This window comes from Eurosta solidaginis, chromosome X (assembly GCF_040869045.1).
Source record: "Eurosta solidaginis isolate ZX-2024a chromosome X, ASM4086904v1, whole genome shotgun sequence".
Lineage (NCBI taxonomy): Eukaryota > Metazoa > Arthropoda > Insecta > Diptera > Tephritidae > Eurosta > Eurosta solidaginis.
This window is the reverse complement of record NC_090324.1, coordinates 196737419-196764576: the sequence shown is the minus strand read 5'-3', so window position 1 is coordinate 196764576 and position 27158 is coordinate 196737419. Positions and strand designations below refer to the sequence as shown.

General features: G+C 38.0%; 1 protein-coding gene across 2 annotated transcripts in view; it reads right to left on the bottom strand.

The window, feature by feature from the left end:
- The window catches only part of LOC137234544 (apolipophorins-like), an 867416-nt gene that overhangs the window by 244898 nt on the left and 595360 nt on the right, over positions 1-27158 (bottom strand). For both annotated transcript variants that reach the window (XM_067758005.1, XM_067758006.1), the window contains exon 4: positions 24105-24316. In XM_067758005.1, coding sequence (XP_067614106.1) covers positions 24105-24316 — 212 coding nt within the window. The remainder of the gene's footprint in view (positions 1-24104; positions 24317-27158) is intronic.

Below are 27158 nucleotides of genomic sequence, written 5' to 3'. Positions count from 1 at the left end.
TGAAAAACAGAGTTGCCACATGAAATAGAATTTCAACACTCCTCCTCAAATCTGGTATTCATTTGCAGTCACAAATTAATAATTTAACTCAAAAAAAAACTTTGAAGTTATTTTACATGTACTAGATTAAACCTAACAATTTTACAAACTTGTTATGATTTAACTTGCTTAGATTTTTCGTAAATACATCTGCAATATTATCTGAGCTTGAACAATATTGTAATTCAATTAAATTTTTCTGATACATATCTCTTATATGATGATATTTAATTTCTATGTGCTTACATCTTGTATGGTATACAGCATTTTTGATAAGATGTAATGAGCTTAAATTATCACCATTTACAACAATTTTGTCAGGCCTATGTACATTTATTTCGTCCAAAAATTGTTTTATGAACATAACCTCTTTTGCGGCAGTTGACAACGATATGTATTCCGCTTCGGTGCTGATCAAGGCCACTGTTGATTGCTTCTTCGACTCCCAAGACACCGCACCACCGGCTAAAAGAAATACATAGCCAGTGAACGATTTGCGCTCGAGTGACTCTCCACCCCAATCAGCATCAGCATAGCATTGTATCGGCGTTCCCTTCTTACTGTACGTGAGCGATAAATCAATCGTAGAACATAAATATCTTAACACCCTTTTTGCCGCTGCCAAGTGTTCGCTATGTGGCTCATTATTATGCTGCGCAAGCTTGCACACTGTATGTATAATATCTGGCCTTGTGCACAACGCCAGATACAACAACGAGCCTATCAGCGACTGGTACTCTTGTTTGCCAACGCGCTTGCAACTAGAATCAGCGCATAATATTTGTTGCTTAGGATCAAGTGGTGTTGCTATAGGACGACAGTCTAACATTTCATGTTGTTGCAGCAATTCTTTGATTTGCCCTTTTTGTCGTATAGCTATTGCGCCCCTTTCACCTTCCCTTTCGACTTCCATACTAAGAAATAATTGAACAGGACCCTTATCTACCACTTGCAGTCTTTTCGAAATTTCGTGTTTAATAGAGCTCATCTCTTTCTTGTTTGAGCTGGCTATTAGCAAATCATCTACATACACTGCTAACAAATTGATGTGCCCGTCGTGATGCTTCGTATATACGCAAGGCTCTGTTACACATTGTTTAAAACCAATATTAATTAAAATGTCATGCAACCTCATATTCCATTGACGTCCTGCCTGTTTCAAACCATATAAAGCTTTCTTTAACTTTAAGACTTTATTGGGATACTCGCTGTTTGTAAATGTTTCAGGCTGCACCATATATATTTCGTCATCTATGATACCATTTAAAAACGCAGATGAAACGTCAACATGGTGTAGGTATAGCTGGTACTCTGCAGCTAACGCGAAAATTGTACGGATCGTAGAATACCGCACCACAGGTGAAAACGTATCGGTATAGTTCACCCCATATACTTGGCTGCACCCTTTGGCTACTAGCCTTGCCTTAAATCGATCAATTTCACCGTTCTTGTTTTTCTTGATCGAAAATACCCATTTGCACTTTATGGCTTTCTGATTTTTTGGTAAATCTACTAGCTCCCATGTATCGTTGTCTAAAAGAGCTTGATATTCAGCACACATTGCTTTACGCCACTCACTTGCATGGTCACTAGACATGGCTTCACCCACTGTATTCGGAATATCAACATCATTGAGAAAATTTGCATAATGGTATTCTTTCTTTGGCCTTCCTGGTTTCCCTGACCGCACCAACTTAGGCCGACCAGGTCCTACTTGTTTAGTAGCAGGCTCTTCATCACTTTCTTCTTTTGCAGATTTATAATCACTCTCTGGGTCGTCTTCAGCACTAACACGTTCATTATCTAGCTTGTCTTCAGTGCTAACACATTCACTCTCTGGCTTGTCTTCAGTGCTAACCCACTCACTCTTTAGCTTGTCTTCAGTGCTTACACATTCACCTTCTGGCTTATCTTGATTTGACTTTAAAATATATAAATCAACGTTTAGATTTTCTTTCGGAATAGTTGGTTCTATAAATGATACATCACGTCTTAAAATAATTCCTCTTGTGGCAGAATCATACAAGCGATAGCCCTTGGTAGCACTACCGTAACCAACCATTACATACGCTTTTCCCTTAGCATTGAATTTACTTTTAGGTTTTTTATCTAAGGCGTAAGCCACTGATCCAAATGTTCTTAGATGTGACACAACTGGTTTTCTTTTATACCATGCCTCATAAGGCGTCATTTCATCAACTGCTTTTGTTGGTGACCTATTTCGCAAGTAGGCTGCAGTATTTACAGCTTCTGCCCATAATGTATCACTCAAATTCGCACCAATTAGCATGCTCCGTGCCATCTCTACCAATGTCCGGTTATAGCGTTCAGCTACACCATTCTGCTGCGGGGTGTAGGGTACCGTGAACTGATGCAAAATGCCACAATCTTTTACATACTGCTGAAACAAATTATTTGTGTATTCAGTGCCATTGTCACTTCTAATAGCTTTAATTAGACACCCAGTTTGACGTTCAGCGAAAACCTTGAATTCTTTAAATTTACTGAAAACTTCGCTTTTGTGCTTCATTAAATAAACAAAACCATATCTTGATTTGTCATCTACAAATGTCAATACGTATTTCGAACCACCAGCCGATGTTTTTACTGGCCCAAATACATCTGTATGTACTAGTTCAAGTAATTCGCTTGCTCGATTTGAACTTGATGTAAATGGTTTTGTTACACATTTACTCTGCATACATACAACACACTGAATAGATTTTGGCACATTTACTTGAAGCCCGTTCACTAAATTTTTGTTTACAAGCATACGCATGCTGTCATAGTTCAAACGACCATACCGTGCATGCCACTTCATTGCTTCATTCTGCTGGCCTGCAAAGAATAACATTTTCTTATTTTCTGTGAACAAAAATATATCACCAACTTTGTTTCCACGCAATATTACGCTGCCGTTGTTTTCATATACCGTGACAAAATCTTTTGCAAATTTAACACAAAGGTTATTTTTCACTGCTTTCGATACTGAAATAAAATTGCATTGCAATACAGGAACATAAAGTACATCAATCAGCTGGATTTCTTTCCCTTCTGCTTTTAGTCGAACTGTTCCCTTTCCCATTGCTTCTATACATTTGTTACCAGCTAACAAAATGTTTTCATTGTATTCATTCAACTTATCGAACATGTTTCTGTCACAACACATATGCGACGTGGCTCCGCTATCGATACACCATACGTTCGACTGCAAGTTGTTTGACTCAAACGCTGAGAACAGAGTAAATGCTTTTGGTTTCTCGTTTGTTTTATCTGTCTGTTCCTGGTTTTTGTTGCTTTTGTTGCATTGTGCAGCAAAATGACCCGTGCGTCCACAACTAAAACATTTTAAGTTCGATCGATTTCTAGAACATTTACTTCGCTGCGACGACTTGCTGCCACTGCTTTTACCCTTTTCATGTGCCATGAAAACTTGCACGCTACTTTCTGCAATAGGCGACACACTCATTTTTCGACGTTGCTCTTCCTCAAGCAATTTAATTTTTAACAAACTCAGCTTTGGAAGCTCATCGCGTGACTCTAACGCGACAACTAAATTTTCGAAAGACTTCGGAAGACTAGCTAGGAGCATTATTACAAATAACTCCTCCTGCAGATCTATACCAATTTCTGCTAGCTTCTCAACTATACTCGAAAAATTGCTTAGATATTGTTGTACTTTATCACTTTCTGCCATGCGCATATCCAGTAGCTGCTTAAATAAAGACACCTTTCGCGCAGGGCCTTTTGGTCGATGTATATCCTGCAACACACTCCATGCTTCTTTTGCTGTTTTGCATTTTTTCACGTAGGCAATTTGTATTGGCGTTAGGCTTAACACAATTGTTGCCATGGCCTTCTCATCACTCGATTTCCATGCTTTTTGTTCAGCGTCTTCGGCTTCTGTAGCTGGCTGCATAAGTGCACCTGACACCACATCCCAGAGCTCCTTGTATACAAGTATACTTTTTACTTGAACGCACCATGCGTCATAGTTGGACTCATCCAACTTCTCAACATTAAAAAACGAGGAATTGTTCATATTTCTTAGCACTTTATGTAGGGGCTGGGCCCATAACCTGTTGGAGGTCCTCTAATTTAAAATAAAAACAGCCGCTCTTCTGAACAATAAAGAATGTTTTATTTCGACTTACTTCAACGTCGGTTAGATACACACAGATAGAAAAGAATTATTCGTAAGTTAAAATGGCGAATACAAAGAAAGAATTCGCAAAGCAAAAATGCGATTACAAGTTGCAAATGAAAAACAGAGTTGCCACATGAAATAGAATTTCAACACTAACAAAAATATAAAAAAAGAAGAAAAAATAAAAAAAGCTAAAAAGACCGCGTGTGAATGTGTTAGCGAACCAAAAAAAATCTCTAAAGCCAACACTGAAACAAAAAGAAAGGGCTGGCTTCAATAGTGGAACCACGGGGTGCCAAAGGTGTAATTGGCCACAAAAATTTCAAAAGAAAAATTATTTTTGAGATAGGTTTTCTCAACGCAAAAGAAAAAAAAAGGAAAATAGTAGTACCGAAATCGTATAAAAATTAAAAAAAAAAAAAAAAACACAAATGGAAGAAAGCAAAGTTCAACGGTAATTTTAAACTGTAAAACTAGAAAAAAAATCCAAAAAAATTTATAAAAAAAACTTTCTATACAGATACTATAGACCATGCAAAAAAAGTGTATAAATACAAAATTATAAAAAAAAAATAAAAAAAAAAAACAGTGATTCATATTAATTCCTTTGCCCTCCTTGGGCTCGGTTGTATTGATGGTGACGTCGTCGCTGGTGTTGCTGTCGGCGTTTTCGGTGGTGAAGCTGCAGTTGCCGTCACTGTCGCTGATGGTAGCATTCGCTGCTTGCGTCGTCGTGGGTGCTGGCGGCGTCACTGTCGTCAATACTGATAGACACCAGCCACGATCAGTGACTCTTGCTTTCCACATACTCTCTCTCTCTCTGACTCTCTCTGTTATTCTCAAAAAGTTCTCATCCGTTAATTGGCGGCAAGTAGGAAACATGCGTTCTAGTTTTTCCAAAAGTTCTTATATGCTTGTAAGTATTTAATATGCCCCTTTACTGCGACCCGCCACAAAATCTGCAAATAAAATACAAAAAAAACAAAAATTTCTCTAACTCACAATTTTTTCGATATGATGCTATATACACTTGCTCGTACATATATACGGGAATACTTCACTTGCCAAGTAACAATACTGGTATTATATTAATATTGGATTTTCCTGTATTCGTATGTGCATATGTACACATGTAGAACCCATATCTCTTATCTGTATTTGAAACGACTTTGGTTTAATTTTTGGATAAATTTTATTCTTATTATTTTTCTGCTTTATTTTTTTTTTTATAAAAAGAAAATAGCTTTATTTTATGTAAATTTTACTTTAAGCAGGCTTTAATGTAGAATTACTATTTTAAATCATATTAATTTTAGTTTTAGATAAATTTTACTTTTACTCGCATTTTCTTTTCCATGAATTTTATTTAAGCTAAGCTTTCCCTTTAATTTTATTTAAGCTGAGTTCTATTTTATTTTTAAATTTATTTTAGTTTTATTTTAATTTTTAAACGGATTTTTAAACTACTCTGATTTTAACTTGATTTAAATATAATCAACAATATTTAATTATTACAAAAAAATGTTTTTCTTTGACAATTTACTTTATTTTCCTTTTTAATTTAACCTTTAAGACAAATTTTAATTTTATCTTAGGAGCAATTTCTAGAGTCGATTTATTTGTATATTTCTTCATTTTTATTAATTATATTTCTTCGTTTTTATTAACGTTTAGAATTTGATTCATTACATGCAGTTAGAGATTTAGAATTTAAGAAAAAAATATATTTTTGATTAACTCTAAGTTTTATTCCGGCTTTATTTAAATTATTTTATTTAGAATTTAAATTTTAAATTTATTTTGTTTGCTTTAATTTAGGACGTCTAACAAATTCTACTTTCTTTTAACTTTCTTTTAAAGTAGATTTTATGTAATTTTTAAATTCACGCGCATTTTATTTTATTTAAGTTTAGGGTTTGCACTAATTCCATTTTACTTAATTTTGGATAGAAACCTAAATTAAATTTTTATAGAAAAACAAAAAGCTAAGAAAATCGTAAATTAATTTTTGAGCGAATTATTTTTATTTAATTTAATTTAATTTAAATTATGATTTTAACAAACTTAATTTTTTTGTCTTATTTTTAAATGAAAAGGAATTTATGAAGAAAATAAATTTAACCAGTTAAAGTTTGGAAAGGTAGTAAAAAGAAATTGTATCATACTTTACTTTAGTTTAATTTTCCAAACAAGAATAAATTTAATCTTAAATTTCTCTTAAGAAGTACGAGTTTCAAATTTAATTTTAAGTGCAATTGTTATTTCATTTAGGGTATTTTAAAATCAAGTGCGGTAAGGAAAATTTTAAAAATAGTTAAATTCATAAAGGCATTATATTTATTTTCATTTATAATTCTAAATGTACGTTCAATAAATTTTATATTTTAATTTTACATTCAAATCAAAGGAATTTAAAAAAAAGAAGTTAATTTAATTTAATATTAAAAATATTTTATAGCAAAGGGAAAGATTTACAAAACTGTATTTTGTTTGACTCACCGGTGGCGGGCTGTTGAAACGGGACTCCTTTCCTTTATTTTGTTACTACAGGTCGAGACTGGTATAGTTGTTGGATTACAACGGTTACGAAAATTTTTGTTACGGACACTGTAAACATTTTTTTTCTATTTTTTTTTTTACTTTTTTTTTGTTTGTTTTTCAAAAACGCGCACGACCACGCACTTCAAGAGATAAATTTTGCAATGATCACTTCATCTTCGTCAGATTGCGCTAATACCCCTAGCTCTTATCTAAACGAAATTACCTAATCGTTTTCACTCAAATTCACACGAACACCTACGCACTAGCTTTCGTTTTTCCACGCGTACACAGTCACATGAATACGTGTAAGCGTCCTTCCACTTATGTTGCGCAACACTCACAGAAACACAGTTGAGATACATTTGTAGAGAATACAACGAGAAAGAAAGGTTTGGTTGCTATGTTAGCAAGGGGTATATATTTGTTAAGAGACGTCACTCGATACTTTTGTTGTTGCCAAAGCAACCCTGTCATGTCGAATGTGATTCTCAAGGAAGTTTTGTATAGTTTTCGTTAACTGCATCCTATATATTTATGCGGTGAAGTGAGTTTGCATAGTTACGATTTTTGGAAAGAGAATTAATTAATTAATTTAATACAATCAATCAAATAAACACAAATACCCCACGAAAATGTATAGAAGGCGTTTTTGTAAATACATCTGACAAAAAAAACCAACGACTACCTTGAGAAAACATCGAGTAATTTGCTTTTGCAACAACAAAAGTATCGAGTGACGCCTCTAAACAAATATATACTCTTTGAAGTTAGCTTTCAGGCTTGCGTAACAAGACTTTTATTTTTTAAACGGGCGGTGCTACGTGTTATGTAGAAAAGTCATTTTTCTGTGCAGATCACGCTGATTATATAATGTTCGGTTACACCCGAACTTAAACACCTTTACTTGTTGCAATCTCTGCTTAGTGCGTCTGCTAATTTTATCTCAGTACCCATCCTGTATATTATCTTTGGATCATATGGAATAATGTTCAGTATAATTTTTTGTAGCCGAGGCGATGCTGCGTGTGTAGGCTTTTTGAATATAGTTTCAAGCGGTTTGTGATCTGTCTCAGTAGTGACTTTTTTCCATATATATATTGGTGAAATTTTTCGCAAGAAAATCGGATCGCCGTTGCTTTTTTTCGATTTGAGCATATCTTTCTTGTATTGCAGTTAGTGCTTTTGATACGTACGCTACTGGTTGACAGTTTTGAAGTAGTGCAGCGCCTATACTAGATTTGCAGGCGCCCACTTGAAGTGTCACATCTAGGTTTGGGTCATAGAATTTAAGTACGGGAATTGAGGCTATCGTTTTTTTTAATTTCTCAAATACGTTTTCGGGGCGAAGTTTTTTGTGAGAGGTTTTGTATAAATATTCCAAGGTATTTGGCCATTTCAATTGTCGTTTAGTTGTTTTTGGTTTTAAGGTGTTTTTAAATTTTTTATAGCTTTTGTCTTTTCTGGATCCGGTGAAACGCCGGAGCTGGAAAGAATATGCCCTAAAAGCTTAACGGTGTTGACGTTGAAATTGCATTTTTCCTTGCTTAATTTAAGACCGGATGTTTGCAATATGTCGAGTACCTTTTTGTGTGTTTCTGAAGTTCGTTCTTCTATTTAGCATAAATGAGGATGTCATCCATTGAAACTTCTGTGTTTTCACAATTTTCAAGAAGGTTTGACATTAAATATTGAAAGACTTGGGGGGCTGATGCCAAGCCGAAGGGTAGCCGCTGGAATGAGTATCTACCCCATGGTGTTGCCATGGTGAGGTACGGTTTAGTGCGGTCTGATATCGGTATTTACCAAAGGCCTTTTTTTTGCAATCTAGAATTGTAAAAAAACGCGAACCTTTTATTTTAGCAGTAATTTCTTCAATTGTGTTCAGTGGATGATACCGTCTTCTTATATTCTTATTGCAGTCCGTTGGATCCATGCATAGTCGGATTTTACCTTTTTGTTTTACCACTACCATGGGTGACACAGCCGGCGTAGCTCCCTCAGTTTTCTTCAGCACGTCAAGTTTAACCATGTTGTCGATTTCTTCTTTAACAATTTTTTTTATAGTGTGCGGAATCTTTCTTGAAGCATATTGTTCGAATTTAGGTTTCTCGACAAGGTCTTCTTTGTCATGAGTAAAATTTTCGAGTTTGCCTAGCCCATTGAAGATTGAATAGTCTATTTTAAGTTCGTCTATTCTTGCTAACAAGCCCAATATCTCGCAGTCTTCTTTACCTAATATAGGTTCGCAACCAACAAAGTCATTCACTACGAGGAATTTTAATGTTTTTGCTTTTTCCCTGACAACGCATGACAGGTAAACTTCTCCACGAAAGTTGAGCTTGGTGCCACCGAAAGATATCCGTTTTTGGTTTACTGGATGAATGGGTTTTATAGAATTTCTATTAAGCGAGCTGAACGGAATCACATTGCACTGAGCAGCGGAATCTAATTTGAAGTTTAGACTATTTTCACTTACTAATATTTGCTCATACCAGTTAAGTGCATCATCTTTATTTGTTGCTCTTTTAATAATGCTGAAAAGAAGTAAATCACTATCGTAATCATCCCTGTTTTCGTCTTCTTTGTACAGAGTGTTCACTTTTTTATTCGTGTTGTTTTTATTGTTATTGCGATGAAAAAACATTTGAGGTAAATGTCACTTTTTCCGCAATATTTGCATTTTACATTATATGCTTTGCCTTCTCCTCTTTGATGTATTTCACCGCAGCAAACACAATTATACATAGATTGGTTTTGTTGTGTTTGCTTTGACGTATGTGATATTTTTTTATAGCTTCGACTTTTGTTTCCTCCGTCTTATGTTGCTATCTAATTTGTTGAGTTGCCATTTCGCTGGCTTTGCAAATTTTAATGGCGTTCTGTAAAGTGTCGTCATCTTCTGCTAACAATTTTTCTCTGATTGTGTCGCTTTTATGCCTACCACAATTTTGTCGCGCACGAGGGAGTGTTCTAGATTAGCGAATGCACATTTTTTGTGCTTGGTTTTTTATTTTGTAAAGAATTCTTCGAATGGCTGATTTTCGTTTTGCGCCATCGTATTAAATATATAACGTTCAAATGTGACACTTATTTTGGGAGCGAAGTATTCATCAAATTTGGCTTTTATTGCCTCCACGTTGTTTGCCTGTTGGCTTGTAAGCGGAAATGAGTTGAATATATTGACTGCATCACTACCAATGCTGGACATGAATGTAGCGCTTTTCTTTTCCAATTGTGCCGCAGTTGCGAACCAATTGTGTTGCTGGAGCCATTCCTTCCACGTGGTTGATACATTATTACCTGTGATTTGGAGAGGCTTTGGTGGTCTAACGAAGCCAGTACTGCTGGAATCGATTTTTGCTCAAGTTATTATGTTAACGGCCGAGCGGAAGGACAGACGGTCGACTGTGTATAAAAACTGGGCGTGGCTTCATCTGATTTTGCCCTTTTCACAGAAAACAATTATCGTCATAGAAGCTATGCTCTTATCAAATTTCATAAGGATTGGTAAATTTTTGTTCGACTTATGTCATTAAAAGTATTCTAGACAAATTTAATGAAAAAGGGCGGAACCACGCCCATTTTGAAATTTTCTTTTATTTTTGTATTTTGTTGTTGATGGCTAATCCTCTTAGCCACCTGTGCCCTACTCTGTAGCATATAAAAAAATAGGTGCTCGTCTCTATCGTTGGTATCGTCTCTCCCCATACGCTGTGGTGCGCTTTCGAATCTGCGCCTAAGACAAGCTGCCCGTTGGGCCCTTCTTGATCCACCAGCCTTTTAAACTACTCTGATGGGGCCTTCACGTTACGGGTCATGCAGCAGGATGCTTTCCTGCTTTTCGCAATAAACGCTGAATACCAGCGCACTAAGTCCAAAAGGCTTTTCTCCAGATTAAAGAAAAGCCTCCTGTATCAATGCCCCATCAAAGGACTCCTTTGGGAGATTCGGAAAAAGCTCGCTCACCGCCACTTCTCTGTGTCTCAGGTTTATTTATAAGACTGGCGCGCCATGCGGACGGTTCTTTCCCCGTCTATAATACTGGACCGCTGAGCCCGCCTTGTCGGGCAGGTGGTCGTACGACCAAGATGAACGACTCATTACCTGCCTGTAATAAGGATGATGTAAAGAGAAGGACTGAGTCGCAATCCAAGGAGGACAAATACGAAATAAACGATGTGTCGGACTCGGGGAGCGAGAGTAGTGCTGATTCAATGAACTCCGTGTTGGAGAAGCACACAAATGAAAACGGAGTAGAAGAGTGGAGAAGGGTACGGAACAGAGGAAGTAAAAGAGCTCTCTCGCACTACCTTGCAGCACTAAGAATTGTACAACGCTTGGGAGCAGTGGTCGACCCAACAGAAGTGGAGATCGAGCGCTTGGAATGGGCCCATGAAGCGGTAGAAATAGGTCGAAGGCAGTTCAAAAGGTTTGCTGCGATAAACCCTCGGTTCTGCAACCGGTACGAGGAGAAAGAAGCGTCGAATGGCAGAATGAGCAGGAAACGTTCGGCGGAAGGCGACAAGCCTGCTTTCAAGAGGCAGAAAGGAGCCAGTCCTAGAGCCGCGAGGCAGGGCAATCGCATAGACAAGACAAGTAGGCCCGAAGATGTAAGACAGATGGGCTCCAATAGCGAGGTAGCAACTACCTCGAAAGCTGCGAGTCAGAGGGAAGTTCCAATTACGGAAGTAGGGTTTAAGCCAAAGGGAGATAATGCTTAGACTCCGGCTTTCTCGGAGGCGCTAAAGGGAGTTAACGCTAAGACTCCGGCTTTCTCGGAGGTGCCAAAGGGAGATAACACTAAAACTCCTGCTTTTCCCGAGAAGATGAGTGATGTGGCAAAGCAGTCACTGACTGTGGCGCTGGTTGATCGTAGCAGTCCTTTCGGACAAATGACTACTGAAAAGTGGAGATCTGTGGAAAGGGAGCTTATTAGATTAATGCTTAAGAAGATGCGAGAACAACCAAGTAAGCCCCTTCCAACCTTTGATTCGGGGGGATGGTATAATGGTGTGAAAATGATAGCGTGCGACAACATCGCGAGCTTGCGGTGGCTGGAGGAAGTGGTTCCAAACCTCCAAAGGCAAGGCACGAACGCGCGGTATGAGGTGGTGAATAAAGCACAAATCCACACGGTACCAAAAGTTAAGGTATGGATACCATGCGTGATGAAGTCGGAGGATACACTGCGACTTCTGCAGAATCAGAATTCAAACATACCGACACAGGATTGGAAGGTACTTGCTGTATCTCGGCCTACCGGGGATGGTCAGTTCTACATCTTCCAAATAAACAAGCAGGCGGAGGATATTTTGTACACGCAGCTTGGCAAAATGTCTTTTGGCACTAGCAAAATTTACATGCGACTCAGGAAAAGAAGTCCCGAGGATAAAAACCCCAACACGCTAGAGGTGGGCGAAGTCGAAAAGGACCTCAAAAGCCTAAGGGAAAAAAGACAGGTGGAGGTCCCCGACGTCACCACGAACGTGCTAGAAGAGGACCAACCGCTAAATGGTGCTGTGACTCGCACAGAGGAACACCCGGCACAACAGTCCCGAGAGACTGAAGGGAGCCTCGAATACTCTAAACCAAAAGGGCAAGGGGAGGAAGACGACGTCAAGACGAAGGTGCTGGAGGGGGACAAACAGCCCAATGGTGGTGCGAGTCCTACAGATAAACCTCCAACACAGTAAAGTGGCGTCGAGCGAACTCCTCCTAACCCTTGAGGAGGGTTCGTTTGACGTTGCTCTCATCGGGAGGAAAGGTTTCTGGACTTAGCGCGAGCGGGTTTGGCGTTTACTACGAGCAAACGGAAGGACGGGTGCGAGCTGTAGTAATGGTAAGGAAACAGCTGCATTCATATATGTTGCCTAATTACACCACTGAGGATCTCGTAGCGGTGGCCGTTGAGCAAAAGAATAAACTGGCATTTATCCTGACGTCCTGCTACATGGCACATGCTGCGGAGGTTCCACCGATGGAGTGCAAAAGGCTAGTACAGATGAAGGGCGCAAAGGGCGGTTGGTCATAGGCGCAGATGCAAATGCGCACCACAATGCGTGGGGAAGAGCAGATACGACCGAGAGAGGCGAATCTCTGTTTTGTTACATCCTGTAAACCAATCTGCAGATAGCCAACAGGGGAAATGTCCCTACATACATTGGTCCAACATCCAGCAATGTTCTGGATATTACATTGAGCTCCGAGCGTGATATATCAAGATATGAGTGGATGGTTCTTGATAGACCATCCTTCTCCGACCATGCGTATATCAGCTTCAGCATCCCCCTAAAGAGGGTAGAGAAGAGAGGAACCTTTAGAAACCCTAGGTCCGAACTGGACTAAATTCCAGAAACATGTAGAAACAAAGCTGGGACAACCCAAAGAGGTTGCTAATGTAGAGGAACTGGAGGAGTCGAATGAATTCCTAACAAGGACGCTTATGAATACGTATAACAAAGATTGTCCTCTAAGAAGATTCAGAGGAAAAGCAAAGCCGCCATGGTGGAGCAATGAGCTGAGTCTTCTAAGAAGACAGGTAAAAGAAATGTTTAAGCTCACAAAGACCGCGGAAAGCGAAGCGTGTCGGGACGAGTACAGGGATCTACTGAGGATCTACAAGCGTGAAATTACCAGGGCGAAGAGAAACTCTTGGAAAAGTTTCTGTACGGACATTGAGTGCTCCAGCGAAACAGCACGGTTGAAAAAAGTCCTAGCAAAGGGAAACATAGTCCAGAGACTAATAAAGAAAGAGAATGGGGAATGGTCACGTAATAGTGAGGAATCCCTTGAGGTGCTTCTCGATACATATTTCCCATCGGGAGACGGGTTAGAAGAGCCAGCAGACATCACTCACACTTCGATCACGGAGCTAGTAGTGCCGGGCTTGGTGACCGATACCAAGATCGAGTGGGCAGTGAAGACGTTTTCTAAGTTTAAATCGCTGGGCCCAGATTGTATATTCCCGGCCATGCTACAAGTCTCAAGAAGGGCGGTCGTGGAATGGCTTAAAATAATATTCGATGGGTGCGTAAGACTGAATGATGTACCGCACTCTTGGAGAACTGCTCGTGTAGCTTTTCTACGAAAGGCGGGGAAGATCGGTCACATGTATCCCAAAGACTATAGACCCATAAGCTTAACATCATTCCTGCTCAAAACCTTTGAGAGGTTGATAGATGTGTACATAAAGTCCAACGTGGATGAAAAGTTACTCTCCACAACACAGCATGCGTACACCAAAGGCAAGTCGGTAGACACCGCATTGCATAGGGTGGTAATAAGCATAGAAAAATCCCTGGAATATAAGGAGTATGCTCTAGGAGTCTTCTTGGACATTGCCGGGGCTTTCAATAATGTTGTAAAATGGACGATTATCGATGGTCTTAATTACATTAAAGTACATCCCGCCTTAATCAGATGGATCGGCTGCATGTTAAATTGCAGAAAGATTACATCACAATGGGGATTGTACGAGGCCACAAAATCAGGGGACAGGGGCACGCCGCAGGGAGGGGTGCTATCACCTCTGCTGTGGACGCTGGTCATCAACCAACTGCTCAGGAAATTCGATGAGGGACCCGTAAAACTTACGGCTTACGCAGATGACGTTGCAATTTTCATAAGTGGAAAGTTCCTTCCAACGATTAGTTCTTTGATTGATCGGGCGCTTCGGGATATTCATACCTGGGCACCTATTGTCGGGTTGAAAGTCAATGCAGAGAAGACGGTTATGGTCTTGTTTACAAAGAGGTGCAAGGTCCCAAATTGGACCAGGCCTAAGTTAGGAGGGGTGACCTTACAGGAGAAACCTTGCACAAAATATCTAGGAATCATCCTAGACAGTAAGCTGTCATGGAAGCTCAACGTGGAGGAGAGGGTCAAGAAGGCCTCAACGGCACTCTATGCATGTAAATGAATGCTGGGGTGTACGTGGGGCCTATCGCCCCATTAGGTTTTTACAGCGATTGTAAGCCCTATTCTATACTATGGAGTTCTTGTTTGGTGGAAAGCCACACAAAAAACAACATACCTCAAAAAATTAGAGGGGGTATGCAGATTATCGATGCTTAGCATTACGGGAGCCCTGAAAACAACCCCGACGGCTGCATTGTATGCCATTCTGCACATTTCCCTGTAGACCTGGTAGCAGAGAACAAAGCGTTAACGACCGCAACCAGGCTCGGTGCTTCGGGGCAGCTTGAGCGCCGACCATATGGGCATTGTAGTATAGCGTCATCAATCACAAGACGAACAGACTACATGATTCCCTAACTGCGCTTCGAGGGAGATCTTAAGGCCACAATAGAGGTGGACGGTTGGCGCAAGGGGGCGCAAATGGCGGACGAGGCGATACATGTGTTCACCGATGGTTACAAAGTAGTGGAAGGAGTAGGGTCTGCGGTATACTGCGCTGATCCCGAAATAAGCAGATCCTATAGGCTGCCGGATTACTGTAGCGTTTTCCAAGCGGAAATATCAGCGGTAACCAAAGCAGCAGAGACCCTGGAAGAGAATAGCTCTAGCTGCAACTGTGTTAACTTTTATATTGACAGTCAAGCAGCAATTATGGCAATAATCTCGCATAGCACAGTATCTAAATGCGTGTTAGAGTGTAAGCAGTCTCTGGAGAGAATCGGACCAGGGAGATGCATACATCTATATTGGGTCCCAGGGCATATGGGAATAGATGGGAATGAAAAAGAGGACGAACTAGCTAAAAAGGGCGCATCCCTTGAAGCTTGCTCCGTAGATGTCCCAATTAGATTGGGCGAGATTAAGCGAAGGCGAGAGGTGCACATGATCGACCAAGCGGGAAAAGCGTGGGTTCAAGTGCGGGGCTGTAAAGTGTCGAAGATTATGTGTAGGTCTTACAACCTTAGACTAACACAGTTGCTTCTATCATTAACAAGAGAGGACTGTAGACTCATGACGGGTATTCTGACTGGACACTGCCTTCTGGCGTCACATGCCATTAAATTAGGCTTGGTCAGTGATAGCGGATGTAGGAAGTGCGGGTTGGAGGAGTAAACGATCGAGCACGTTCTGTGCTCGTGCCCTGCACTTGCCAGGCTAAGACTCCACCTATTAGGAGTGATACAGCTGTCAGATCTAGAAGCAGCAAGTGGCTTAAGTCCTAGGAAGATTCTCGTATTTGCCAAGAGGACGGAGGTATTTTATAACATAGGTCCTGGTTTTTGATAGAGTTTTTCAGTTTGGTCGTTAAAACAAACTTCTGGTAACACTACGGACTCAATCAGTCTATGTGAGGTCCTCATGCCAGTTCAACCTACCTAACTCCCGATAAGCTAAAAGCTTGAAATTTGGAATATATGTAGTTTAAGACGCGATGACGTCGCAATAATAAGAAAAAGAACTCCAATAGGTGGCCATTGATCGAAATATTTCAAAAAATCGTATGTCCGTCAGGTTAGCACTACCACTTTGGAATTTCAAACTCAAATATAGCTAATTAATTACCGTTTTTTAACCTTTTTTTTACCGTGGAATCGAAAAAATTACCGCTCGAATATTTTTCAAGTTAACTTGACGTCAAATTAGCACTACCACCCCGAAAAACTGCTTTCAACTATTTTTACAATCAAGTCGATTATGTCAATAATTGCCGTTTTTTCACCGTTTTTTACCTTAAAAATGAAAAATTTAGCGCACTAGTATTTTTCAAAATATTCCCAAAAATGTTGTTTTGACCGTCAAGTTAACGCTACCACCCCTGCAACTTGGAATTGGCAACAGCTAGCTTAAAACAAAAGACCCCAGTAATTGCCGCTTTTTAACCGTAACTGATATCCCAAAACAAATTTTGGATCTCATTATTATTTTTTAAACTATGGCCCAAAATGTGCTAACAAGGCGTCAAGTTAGCACTACCAGGGGTTATTTTTTAAAAAAGCCGAGCGGTAAATTTTTCGTTTCCACGGTGAAAAACGGTAAAAAAACGGGAACTATTGGCATACTTTTTTTTTCATTTTCACCCACCCACTCAAAAGTTACTGGGTGGTAGTGCTATGTAGGCATCAAGTTAGCACTACCAGGGGTTATATTTTAAAAAAGTCGAACGGCAAATTTTTCGTTTCCACGGTGAAAAACGGTAAAAAAACGGGAGTTATTGGCATACTTTTTTTATTTTCCACCCACTCAAAAGTTACTGGGTGGTAGTGCTATGTAGGCATCAAGTTAGCACTACCAGGGGTTATTTTTAAAAAAAAGTCGAACGGTAAATTTTTCGTTTCCACGGTGAAAAACGGTAAAAATAAGGGATTTATTGGCATACTTTTTTTTCATTTTCACCCACCCATTCAAAAGTTACTAGAGTCGTAGTGCTATGTAGGCATCAAGTTAGCACTACCAGGGGTTATTTTTTAAAAAAGTTGAACGTTAGATTTTTCGTTTCCACGGTGAAAAACGGTAAAAATACGGGAATTATTGGCATACTTTTCTTCATTTTCACCCACCCACTCAAAAGTTACTAGGGTGGTAGTGCTATGTAGGCATCAAGTTAGCACTACCAGGGGTTATTTTTTAAAAAAGTCGAACGGTAAGTTTTTCGTTTCCACGGTGAAAGACGGTAAAAAACAGGAGTTATTGGCATACTTTTTTTCATTTTCACCCACTCACTCAAAAGTTACTAGGATGGTAGTGCTATGTAGGCATCAAGTAGCACCACCAAGGGTTATTTTTTAAAAAAGTCGAACGGTAAATTTTTCGTTTCCACGGTGAAAAACGGTAAAAAAACGGGAGTTATTGGCATACTTTTTTTTCATTTTCCACCCGCTCAAAAGTGACTAGGGTGGTAGTGCTATGTAGGCATCAAGTTAGCACTAGCAGGGGTTATTTTTTAAAAAAGTCGAACGGTAAATTTTTCGTTTCAACGGTGAAAAACGGTAAAAATACGGGAATTATTGGCATACTTTTTTTTTCATTTTCACCCACCCACTCAAAAGTTACTAGGGTGGCAGTGCTATGTAGACATCAAGTTAGCACTACCAGGGGTTATTTTTTAAAAAAGTCGAACGGTAAATTTTTCGTTTCAACGGTGAAAAACCGTACAAATACGGGAATTATTGGCATACTTTTTTTTCATTTTCACCCACCCACTCAAAAGTTACTAAGGTGGTAGTGCTATGTAGGCATCAAGTTAGCACTACCAGGGGTTATTTTTTAAAAAAAGCCGAACGGCAAATTTTTCGTTTCCACGGTGAAAACAGTAAAAAAATGAAAAAAAATTATGCCAATAACTTCCGTTTTTTACCGTTTTTCGTCGTGGAAACGAAAAATTTACCGCCCGACTTTTTTAAATAATAACCCCTGGTAGTGCTAACTTGATGCCTACATAGCACTACGGCCCTAGTAACTTTTGAGTGGATGGGTGAAAATGAAAAAACAGTATGCCAATAGTTCCCGTTTTTTTACCGTTTTTCACCGTGGAAACGAAAAATATACCGTTCGACTTTTTTAAAAAATAACCCCTGGTAGTGCTAACTTGATGCCTACATAGCACTACCGCCCTAGTACCTTTTGAGTGGGTGGGTGAAAATGAAGAAAAAGTATGCCAATAATTTCCGTTTTTTTTTTACCGTTTTTCACAGTGGAAACGAAAAATTTACCGTTCGACTTTTTTAAAAAATAACCCCTGGTATTGCTAACTTGATGCCTACATAGCAATACCGCCCTAGTAACTTTTGAGTGGGTGGGTGAAAATTAAGAAAAAGTATGCCAATAATTTCCGTTTTTTTTTTACCGTTTTTCACAGTGGAAACGAAAAATTTACCGTTGGACTTTTTAAAAAAATAACCCCTGGTAGTGCTAACTTGATGCCTACATAGCACTACCACCCTAGTAACTTTTGAGTGGGTGAAAAATGAAAAAAAGTTTGCCAATAACTCCCGTTTTTTTACCGTTTTTCACAGTGGAAACGAAAAATCTACCGTTAGAATTTTTTAAAAAATAACCCCTGGTAGTGCTAACTTCATGCCTACATAGCACTACCACCCTGGTAACTTTGAGTGGGTGGGTGAAAATGAAAAAAAGTATACCAATAATTCCCGTATTTTTACCGTTTTTCAAAGTGGAAACGAAAAATTTACCGTTCGACTTTTTTAAAAAATAAACCTTTGTTAGAGCTACTTGATGCCTACATAGCACTTCCATCCTAGTAACTTTTGAGTGGGTGGGTGAAAATGAAAAAAAAGTATGCTAATAACTCCCGCTTTTTACCGTCTTTCACCGTGGAAACGAAAAATTTACCGTTCGACTTTTTTAAAAAATAACCCCTGGTAGTGCTAACTTGATGCCTACATAGCACTACCACCCTAGTAAATTTTGAGTGGGTGGGTGAAAATGAAAAAACAGTATGCCAATAGTTCCCGTTTTTTTTACCGTTTTTCACCGTGGAAACGAAAAATATACCGTTCGACTTTTTTAAAAAATAACCCCTGGTAGTGCTAACTTGATGCCTACATAACACTACCGCCCTAGTAACTTTTGAGTGGGTGGATGAAAATGAAAAAAAAGTATGCCAATATTTCCCGTTTTTTACCGTTTTTCACCGTCGAAACGAAAAATTTACCGTTCGACTTTTTTAAAAAATAACCCCTGGTATTGCTAACTTGATGCCTACATAGCACTACCGCCCTAGTAACTTTTGAGTGGGTGGGTGAAAATGAAGAAAAAGTATGCCAATAATTTCCGTTTTTTTTACCGTTTTTCACAGTGGAAACGAAAAATTTACCGTTCGACTTTTTTAAAAAATAACCTCTGGTAGTGCTAACTTGATGCCTACATAGCACTTCCATCCTAGTAACTTTTGAGTGGGTGGAAAATGAAAAAAAAATATGCTAATAACTCCCGATTTTTTACCGTTTTTCACAGTGGAAACGAAAAATCTACCGTTCGACTTTTTTAAAAAATAACCCCTGGTATTGCTAACTTGATGCTTACATAGCACTACCACCCTAGTAAATTTTGAGTGGGTGGAAAATGAAAAAAAAGTATGAAAATAGCTCCCGTTTTCTTACCGTTTTTCACAGTGGAAACGAAAAATCTACCGTTCGAATTTTTTAAAAAATAACCCCTGGTAGTTCTAACTTGATGCCTAAATAGCACTACCACCCTAGTAAATTTTGAGTGGGTGGGTGAAAATGAAGAAAAGTATGACAATAATTCCCGCATTTTTACCGTGGAAACGAAACATTTACCGTTCGACTTTTTTAAAAAATAACCGTTGGTAGTGCTAACTTGATGCCTACGTAGCACTACCACCCTAATAACTTTTGAGTGAGTGGATGAAAATGAAAAAAAGTATGCCAGTAATTCCCGTTTTTTTACCGTTTTTCACCGTGGAAACGAAAAATTTACCGTTCGACTTTTTTAAAAAATAACCCCTGGTAGTGCTAACTTGATGCCTACATTGCGCTACCACCCTAGTAACTTTTGAGTGGGTGGGTGAAAATGAAGAAAAGTATGCCAATAATTCCCGTATTTTTACCGTTTTTCACCGTGGAAACGAAAAATTTACCGTTCGACTTTTTTAAAAAATAACCCCGGGTAGTGCTAACTAGATGCCACTACCACTCTAGTAACTTTTGAGTGGGTGGGTGAAAATGAAGAAAAAGTATGCCAATAATTCCCGTTTTTTACCATTTCTCACCATGGAAACGAAAAATTTACTGTTCGACTTTTTTAAAAAATAACCCCTGGTAGTGCTAACTTGATGCCTACATAGCACTACCACCCTGGTAACTTTTGAGTGGGTGGGTGAAAATGAAAAAAAGTATGCCAATAACTCCCATTTTTTACCGTTTTTCACCGTGGAAACGAAAAATTTACCGTTCGACTTTTTTAAAAAATAAACCCTGGTAGTGCTAACTTGATGCCTACATAGCACTACCACCCTAGTAAATTTTGAGTGGGTGGGTGAAAATGAAAAAAAAAAGTTCACCCATCCACTCAAAAGTTACTAGGGTGGTAGTGCTATATAGGCATCAAGTTAGCACTACCGGGGTTATTTTTTAAAACAGTCGAACGGTAAATTTTTCGTTTCCACGGTGAAAAACGGTAAAAAATACGGGAATTATTGGCATACTTTTTCTTCATTTTCACCCACCCACTCAAAAGTTACTAGGGTGGTAGTGCTATGTAGGCATCAAGTTAGTACTACCAGGGGTTATTTTTAAAAAAGTCGAACGGTAAATTTTTCGTTTCCACGGTGAAAAACGGTAAGAAAACGGGAATTATTGGCATACTTTTTCTTCATTTTCACCCAACCACTGGAATGATACTAGGGTGGTAGTTCTAACTTGACGCCTTGTTAGCACATTTTGGGCTATAGTTTAAAAAATAATAATGAGATCCAAAATCTGTTTTGGGATATCAGTTACGGTTAAAAAGCGGCAATTACTGACGTTTTTGTTTTAAGCTAGCTGTTGCCAATTCCAAGTTGAAGCGGTGGTGCTAACTTGACGGTCAAAACAGCATTTTTAGGAATATTTTGAAAAATACTAGTGCGATCAATTTTTCGTTTTCACGGCAAAAAACAGTGAAAAAACGGCAATTATTGACAAAATCGGCTTATTGTAAGAATAGTTGAAATCGGTTTCTCGGGGTGGTAGTCTAACTTGACGTCAAGTTAGCACTACCACGGGTTAACTTGAAAAATATTCGAGCGGTAATTTTTTCGATTTCACGGTAAAAAACGGGTAAAAAAAGGTAATTAGCGCTGTTTAACTCGACGGACATAAAAATCGTATTTGTGGTCCGATCTGGCTCATATTTGGAACACATAATACATACATCATATTTGGAACACATATTACATACAGAAATAGAAATCGCTTTATTGCTCATATTTGGAACAAATATTACATACAATCCGGTAGTAGTGACATCAAAATAATTTGGAGTTCGAGGATAGACAAGCATACGTGGCGCTGAGTTGAGTAAAGCCCCTGGAAGGATTATGTATTGAGGACTTAGATTCTAACAAATTCTCAGGAAAGAGTCCTTGTAATAATGAGTCACTATATGAACTAAATAGAGTGAGAAATAATAGTCAATTAAATAAAGATTAAAAATTCAAAATAAAATAATTGAAAAAATGTTTAAGTTAAACGGTTTTATTGAAAACAATGCTTACATTAAATAATAAAAATACTAAAGGCTAGAAGTTAATTAGGTTGGTCCTAGGTACTAGTCATCACACTCCTGATCAATCTAGGGCGTTGATCAGACAATTAAATAAAAGCGTTGGACAGTCATAAGTAAGACCAACTGAACCTTAATCAGGATATGCTACACCTGACATTTTTAAAAATTCCACGCGCCCAATGCTTTTATTTAATTGTCTGCTGAACGCCCTAGTTTGGTGAGGAGTGTTATGACTAGTAACTAGGACCTACCTAATTATTTTCTAGCTTTTAGTATTATTATTACTTAATGTAAGTATTGTTTTCAATAAAACCGTTTAACTTAAAATTTTTTTTTATTATTTTTTTGAACCAAAAAACAAATATTTTGATCTTTACTTGAATTTTGCATATTCTATATTTTATATATCTAACTATTTTGTGCTGAAATACTGAAGGAACACAACCTGCCAAGGAAGGAATCCTCTTTCCTACTACAACTGCTTAAACTTTTACACTTGTCTAAATTACATAGTTATTGAGAGATGTTTGGGGTTTGGTTTATGGTAAAACTTACAAGAGGGTTGGTTAAAAGCCCGTTTGGGCTTGAAAGGTTATGTTTAACATTCCCTTCAGGCCATCGAGACATTTTCAGACACTTTTTTAATGCACATACGGATCAAATTTTGAAATGTACAAACTTTCCGTTACTTGTGCGATGATGCAAATAATCATTGTAACCATTTTGACACTTCCTAATTAAAAAGGACATACTTGTTGCCATGAATGATTAAAACCAGTTTTAGGGTGGGTGGGTTGATAAATCGTCCTTTCCAACCTCCCATGTAGCATAAGAATAATTGCTGTTTGATAGTTGTACTCTGCTGCCCGCAGTTACGTCCATTCCGACAGCATTATTAATAATTGTACACCAATAGTATAGATCGTAATCAGATTTTTGTTGCTCGAAACCCCGTCAATTCCGACAACATACTCAACAAGCATTTATATATACATATTTTACTGTCGCCGCTATGTCAAGAAATCAAAATTTTAATACGGATAACAGGAATTCGAAGACAAACATATCAAAGCTTCCTAAAAACTACGCTATAGTGCTGGAAGTCACGTCCATTCCGACATCATGAATAATGTGATTATAAATTTATATGCTAAAACTTATTCTATTCTGTTAATTCTGAACTAAGTATACCTACTTATTTATATTACTGTGCAGCTATAAGATTTTATTAATCTGCAGATTAAATAAATAAACTCTTACTAATATGTTAAATTTTCTAATACTCTCTCTATTATAAGCATACTTAGTCTGAATAATTTTAAAATTTGTGGACTTATAAATAAATTCAGCAACAACTTGCACAATCGGGCAGTTTCTGATTTTGCGAATCAAGCGTAATTTTGATAGCTTTTTTTGCTTCAATAATGCCACTAGCTAACCGATGGCTTAAATCGCTTTAGTCAGGCGCATTGTGAATTCATACAAAATAGTACAAATCGCTGTTCGATTACTTAAATAATTTGTTCAATAGTGTTTTTCAAACATTTTTGTAGACGACTGTTACATTTCATTTTTATACATATTTGCCTCTTAGGCTGCTCATACTATCTCAATTGACTAGATCTTGAAAATCAATATAAATACGTAGTATGCTTTTCTGTAGACACGTTTAAAAGAAAAGTTAGTTTGAAACACAAATCGGCAATTCATGGCACTTCAATTTTTTAATCGCGAGCAAAAAACAAACCTTCCTTCCATTCTCTGGTCATTCGCGACAGTCTTTCTCCCTGTCAGCTATTATTTGACAGGTAGGTATGGCAATGGTGGATAGAAAGATTTTTCACTTGTATGAATTCAAAATGGTCATGCGTTTTAAGTTTCAGAGTCGCAGTCTCCAAAAACTCTAAAATTTCATTTGCACTTTAGCGTGTTTTAGCATTTAGGCGATGGCCTTGCCTGAAATCAGGATGCTGAAAACGAAATCAATTATTTTATGTCACAGCTTTGCTATTGTAGCATTTAGGCAATGGCCTTGCCTGAAATCTGGATGATGAAAACGAAATCAATTATTTTATATCAAAGCTTTGCTATTGTTCGGACAGTTACTAGCACTTTATTTGACGGAACAACAAACAATTTCTGTTGAATAAAGTTCCAGTTAGTGTTAAGGGGAGATGGTGAAAATGGCCTTTAATTTGAATCTAATACTTACAATTCTTCATTGATCTGCTTGAAAACCGGATCACTTCCAAGTTCAAGAACAACCTCATTGATATTTTCTTCAAAGCTGATCTTTAGGTTGGATAGGCATGATGTACAATTACTTTTTAATTCCTCCCGTTTTTCAAGTACATGTTTAATCTGGTCCTTTATTTTCTGCATTGTTAAATCAGTGTCCTTCTTGATTTCGACTTCAACGGTGCTCTAAGTACGAAAGAAAACAGTATGGAAATCATAAAAACTTACACAATCGTAAGATCTAAAAAATAAAAAAAATGTATGTGAGTATGGTTGCATGATAGCTCGGTTGCTGTGATGTGGTGGTAGTAGCGTTATTGACCCGGTTTATTCGAACGGGTTTTTATTTTATTGTCAGAAAATGAAAATTTCAATAAACGAAAATATATTGAACAGTCAAGTTCACTACAAATATTTGGGGGCTCAACCGATGTTTCAAATTATTTGAGCAAGAAAATTTGATTTGCATTTTTTTTCTCCATCATTAATTTGCTGATGAGAAAAAGTTTGCCGAAAATTAAAATTTGCAGAAAATAAGAATGTGCAGATTATACAATTTGCGAAAATAAGAATTGACATAGAGAAAAAAGGAATCTATACTGAAGAATGAAAATTCCATTTTTAAGAAAAGAAAATTCATTAAGAGTGAAAATTCCATTTTTAAGAAAAGAAAATCCAAACAGAAAACCAAACACCAAACAAAATTTATATAACAACGGAGATTTGAATTTAATACATAACAAAACAAGTAAGGAAGGCTAAGTTCGGGTGTAACCGAACATTACATACTCAGTTGAGAGCTGTGGAGACAAAGTAAGGGAAAATCACAATGTTGTAAAAGAAACTAGGGTAACCCTGGAATGTGTTTGCATGACATGTGTATCAAATGGAAGGTATTAAAGAGTATTTGAAGAGGAAGTGGGCCATCGTTCTATAGATGGACGCCATTTAGGGATATCGCCATAAAGGTGGACCAGGCCTGACTCTAGAATTTGTTTGTACGATATGAGTATCAAATGAAAGGTGTTAATGAGTATTTTAAGAGAGCGTGGGCCTTAGTTCTATATGTGGACGTCTTTTCGAGATATCGCCATAAAGGTGGACCAGGGGTGACTCTAGAATTTATTTTGTACGATATGGGTATAAAATGAAAGGTATTAATGAGTATTTTAAAAGGGCTTGGGCCTAAGTTCTATAGATGGACGCCGTTTCGAGATATCGCCATAAAGATGGACCAGGGGTGACTCTAGAATTTGTTTGTACGATATGAGTATCAAATGAAAGGTGTTAATGAGTATTTTAAGAGAGCGTAGGCCTTAGTTCTATATGTGGACGTCTTTTCGAGATATCGCCATAAAGGTGGACCAGGGGTGACTCTAGAATTTGTTTGTACTATATTGGTATCAAATGAAAGGTGTTAATGAGTATTGAAAAAGGGCGTGGGCCTTAGTTCTATAGGTGGACGCCTTTTCGAAATATCGCCATAAAGGTGGGCCAGGGGTGACTCTAGAATTTTTTTGTACGATATGGGTATCAAATTAAAGGTTTTAATGAGTATTTTAAAAAGGAGTGGGCCTTAGTTCTATATGTGAATGCCTTTTCGAGATATCGCCATAAACGTGGACCAGGGGTGACTCTAGAATGTGTTTGTACGATATGGGTATCAAATTAAAGGTATTAATGAGGGTTTTAAAAGGGAGTGGCCCTTGGTTGTATATGTGAAGGCGTTTTCGAGATATCGCCCAAAATGTGGACCAGGGTGATCCAGAACATCATCTGTCGGGTACCGCTAATTTATTTATATATGTAATACCACGAACAGTATTCCTTCCAAGATTCCAAGTGCTTTTCATTTTCTTCTACTTAATATGGCAGGTTGCACACCTATTTTACAAAATTTTTTTCTAAAGTTATATTTTGCGTCAATAGACCAATACAATTACCATGTTTCATCCCTTTTTTCGTATTTGGTATATAATTATGGCATTTTTTTCATTTTTCGTAATTTTCGATATCGAAAAAGTGGGCGTGGTCATAGTCGGATTTCGGCCATTTTTTACACCAATACAAAGTGATTTCAGATAAGTACGTGAACTGAGTTTAGTAAAGATATATCAATTTTTGCTCAAGTTATCCTGTTAACGCTCGAGCGGAAGGGCAGACGGTCGACTGTGTATAAAAGCGGGGCGTGGCTTCAACCGATCTCGCCCTTTTTCACAGAGAACAGTTATCGTCCTAGAATCTAAGCTACTACCAAATTTCACAAGGATTGGTAAATTTTTGTTCGACTTATGGCATTAAAAGTATCCTAGACAAATTAAATGAAAAAGGGCGGAGCCACGCCCATTTTGAAATATTCTTTTATTTTTGTATTTTGTTGCACCATATCATTACTGGAGTTGAATGTTGACTTAATTTACTTATATACTGTAAAGATATTAACGTTCTTTTAAAATTTGAATTTACAAAAATTTTTTTTTAAAAAGTGGGCGTGGTCGTTCTCCGATTTTGCTAATTTTTATTAAGCAGACATATAGTAATAAGAGTGACGTTGCTGCCAAATTTCATCATGATATCTTCAACGACTGCCAAATTACAGCTTGCAAAACTTCTAAATTACCTTCTTTTAAAAGTGGGCGGTGCTACGCCCATTGTCCAAAATTTTACTAGTTTTCTATTCTGCGTCATAGGTTCAACTCTCCTACCAGGATTCATTGCTTAATCCACATTTGGTAATGAATTATGGCACTTTTTCGATTTTTCGAAATTTTCGATATCGGAAAAGTGGGCGTGGTTATTTTCCGATATCGTTCATTTTAAATAGCGATCTGAGATGAGTGCCCAGGAACCTACACACCAAATTTCATCAAGATACCTCAAAATTTACTCAAGTTATCGTGTTAACGGGCAGACGGACGGACGGACATGGGTAAATCGAATTGTTTTTCGATACTGATGATTTTGATATATGGAAGTCTATATCTATCTCGATTCCTTTATACCTGTACAACCAACCGTTATCCAATCA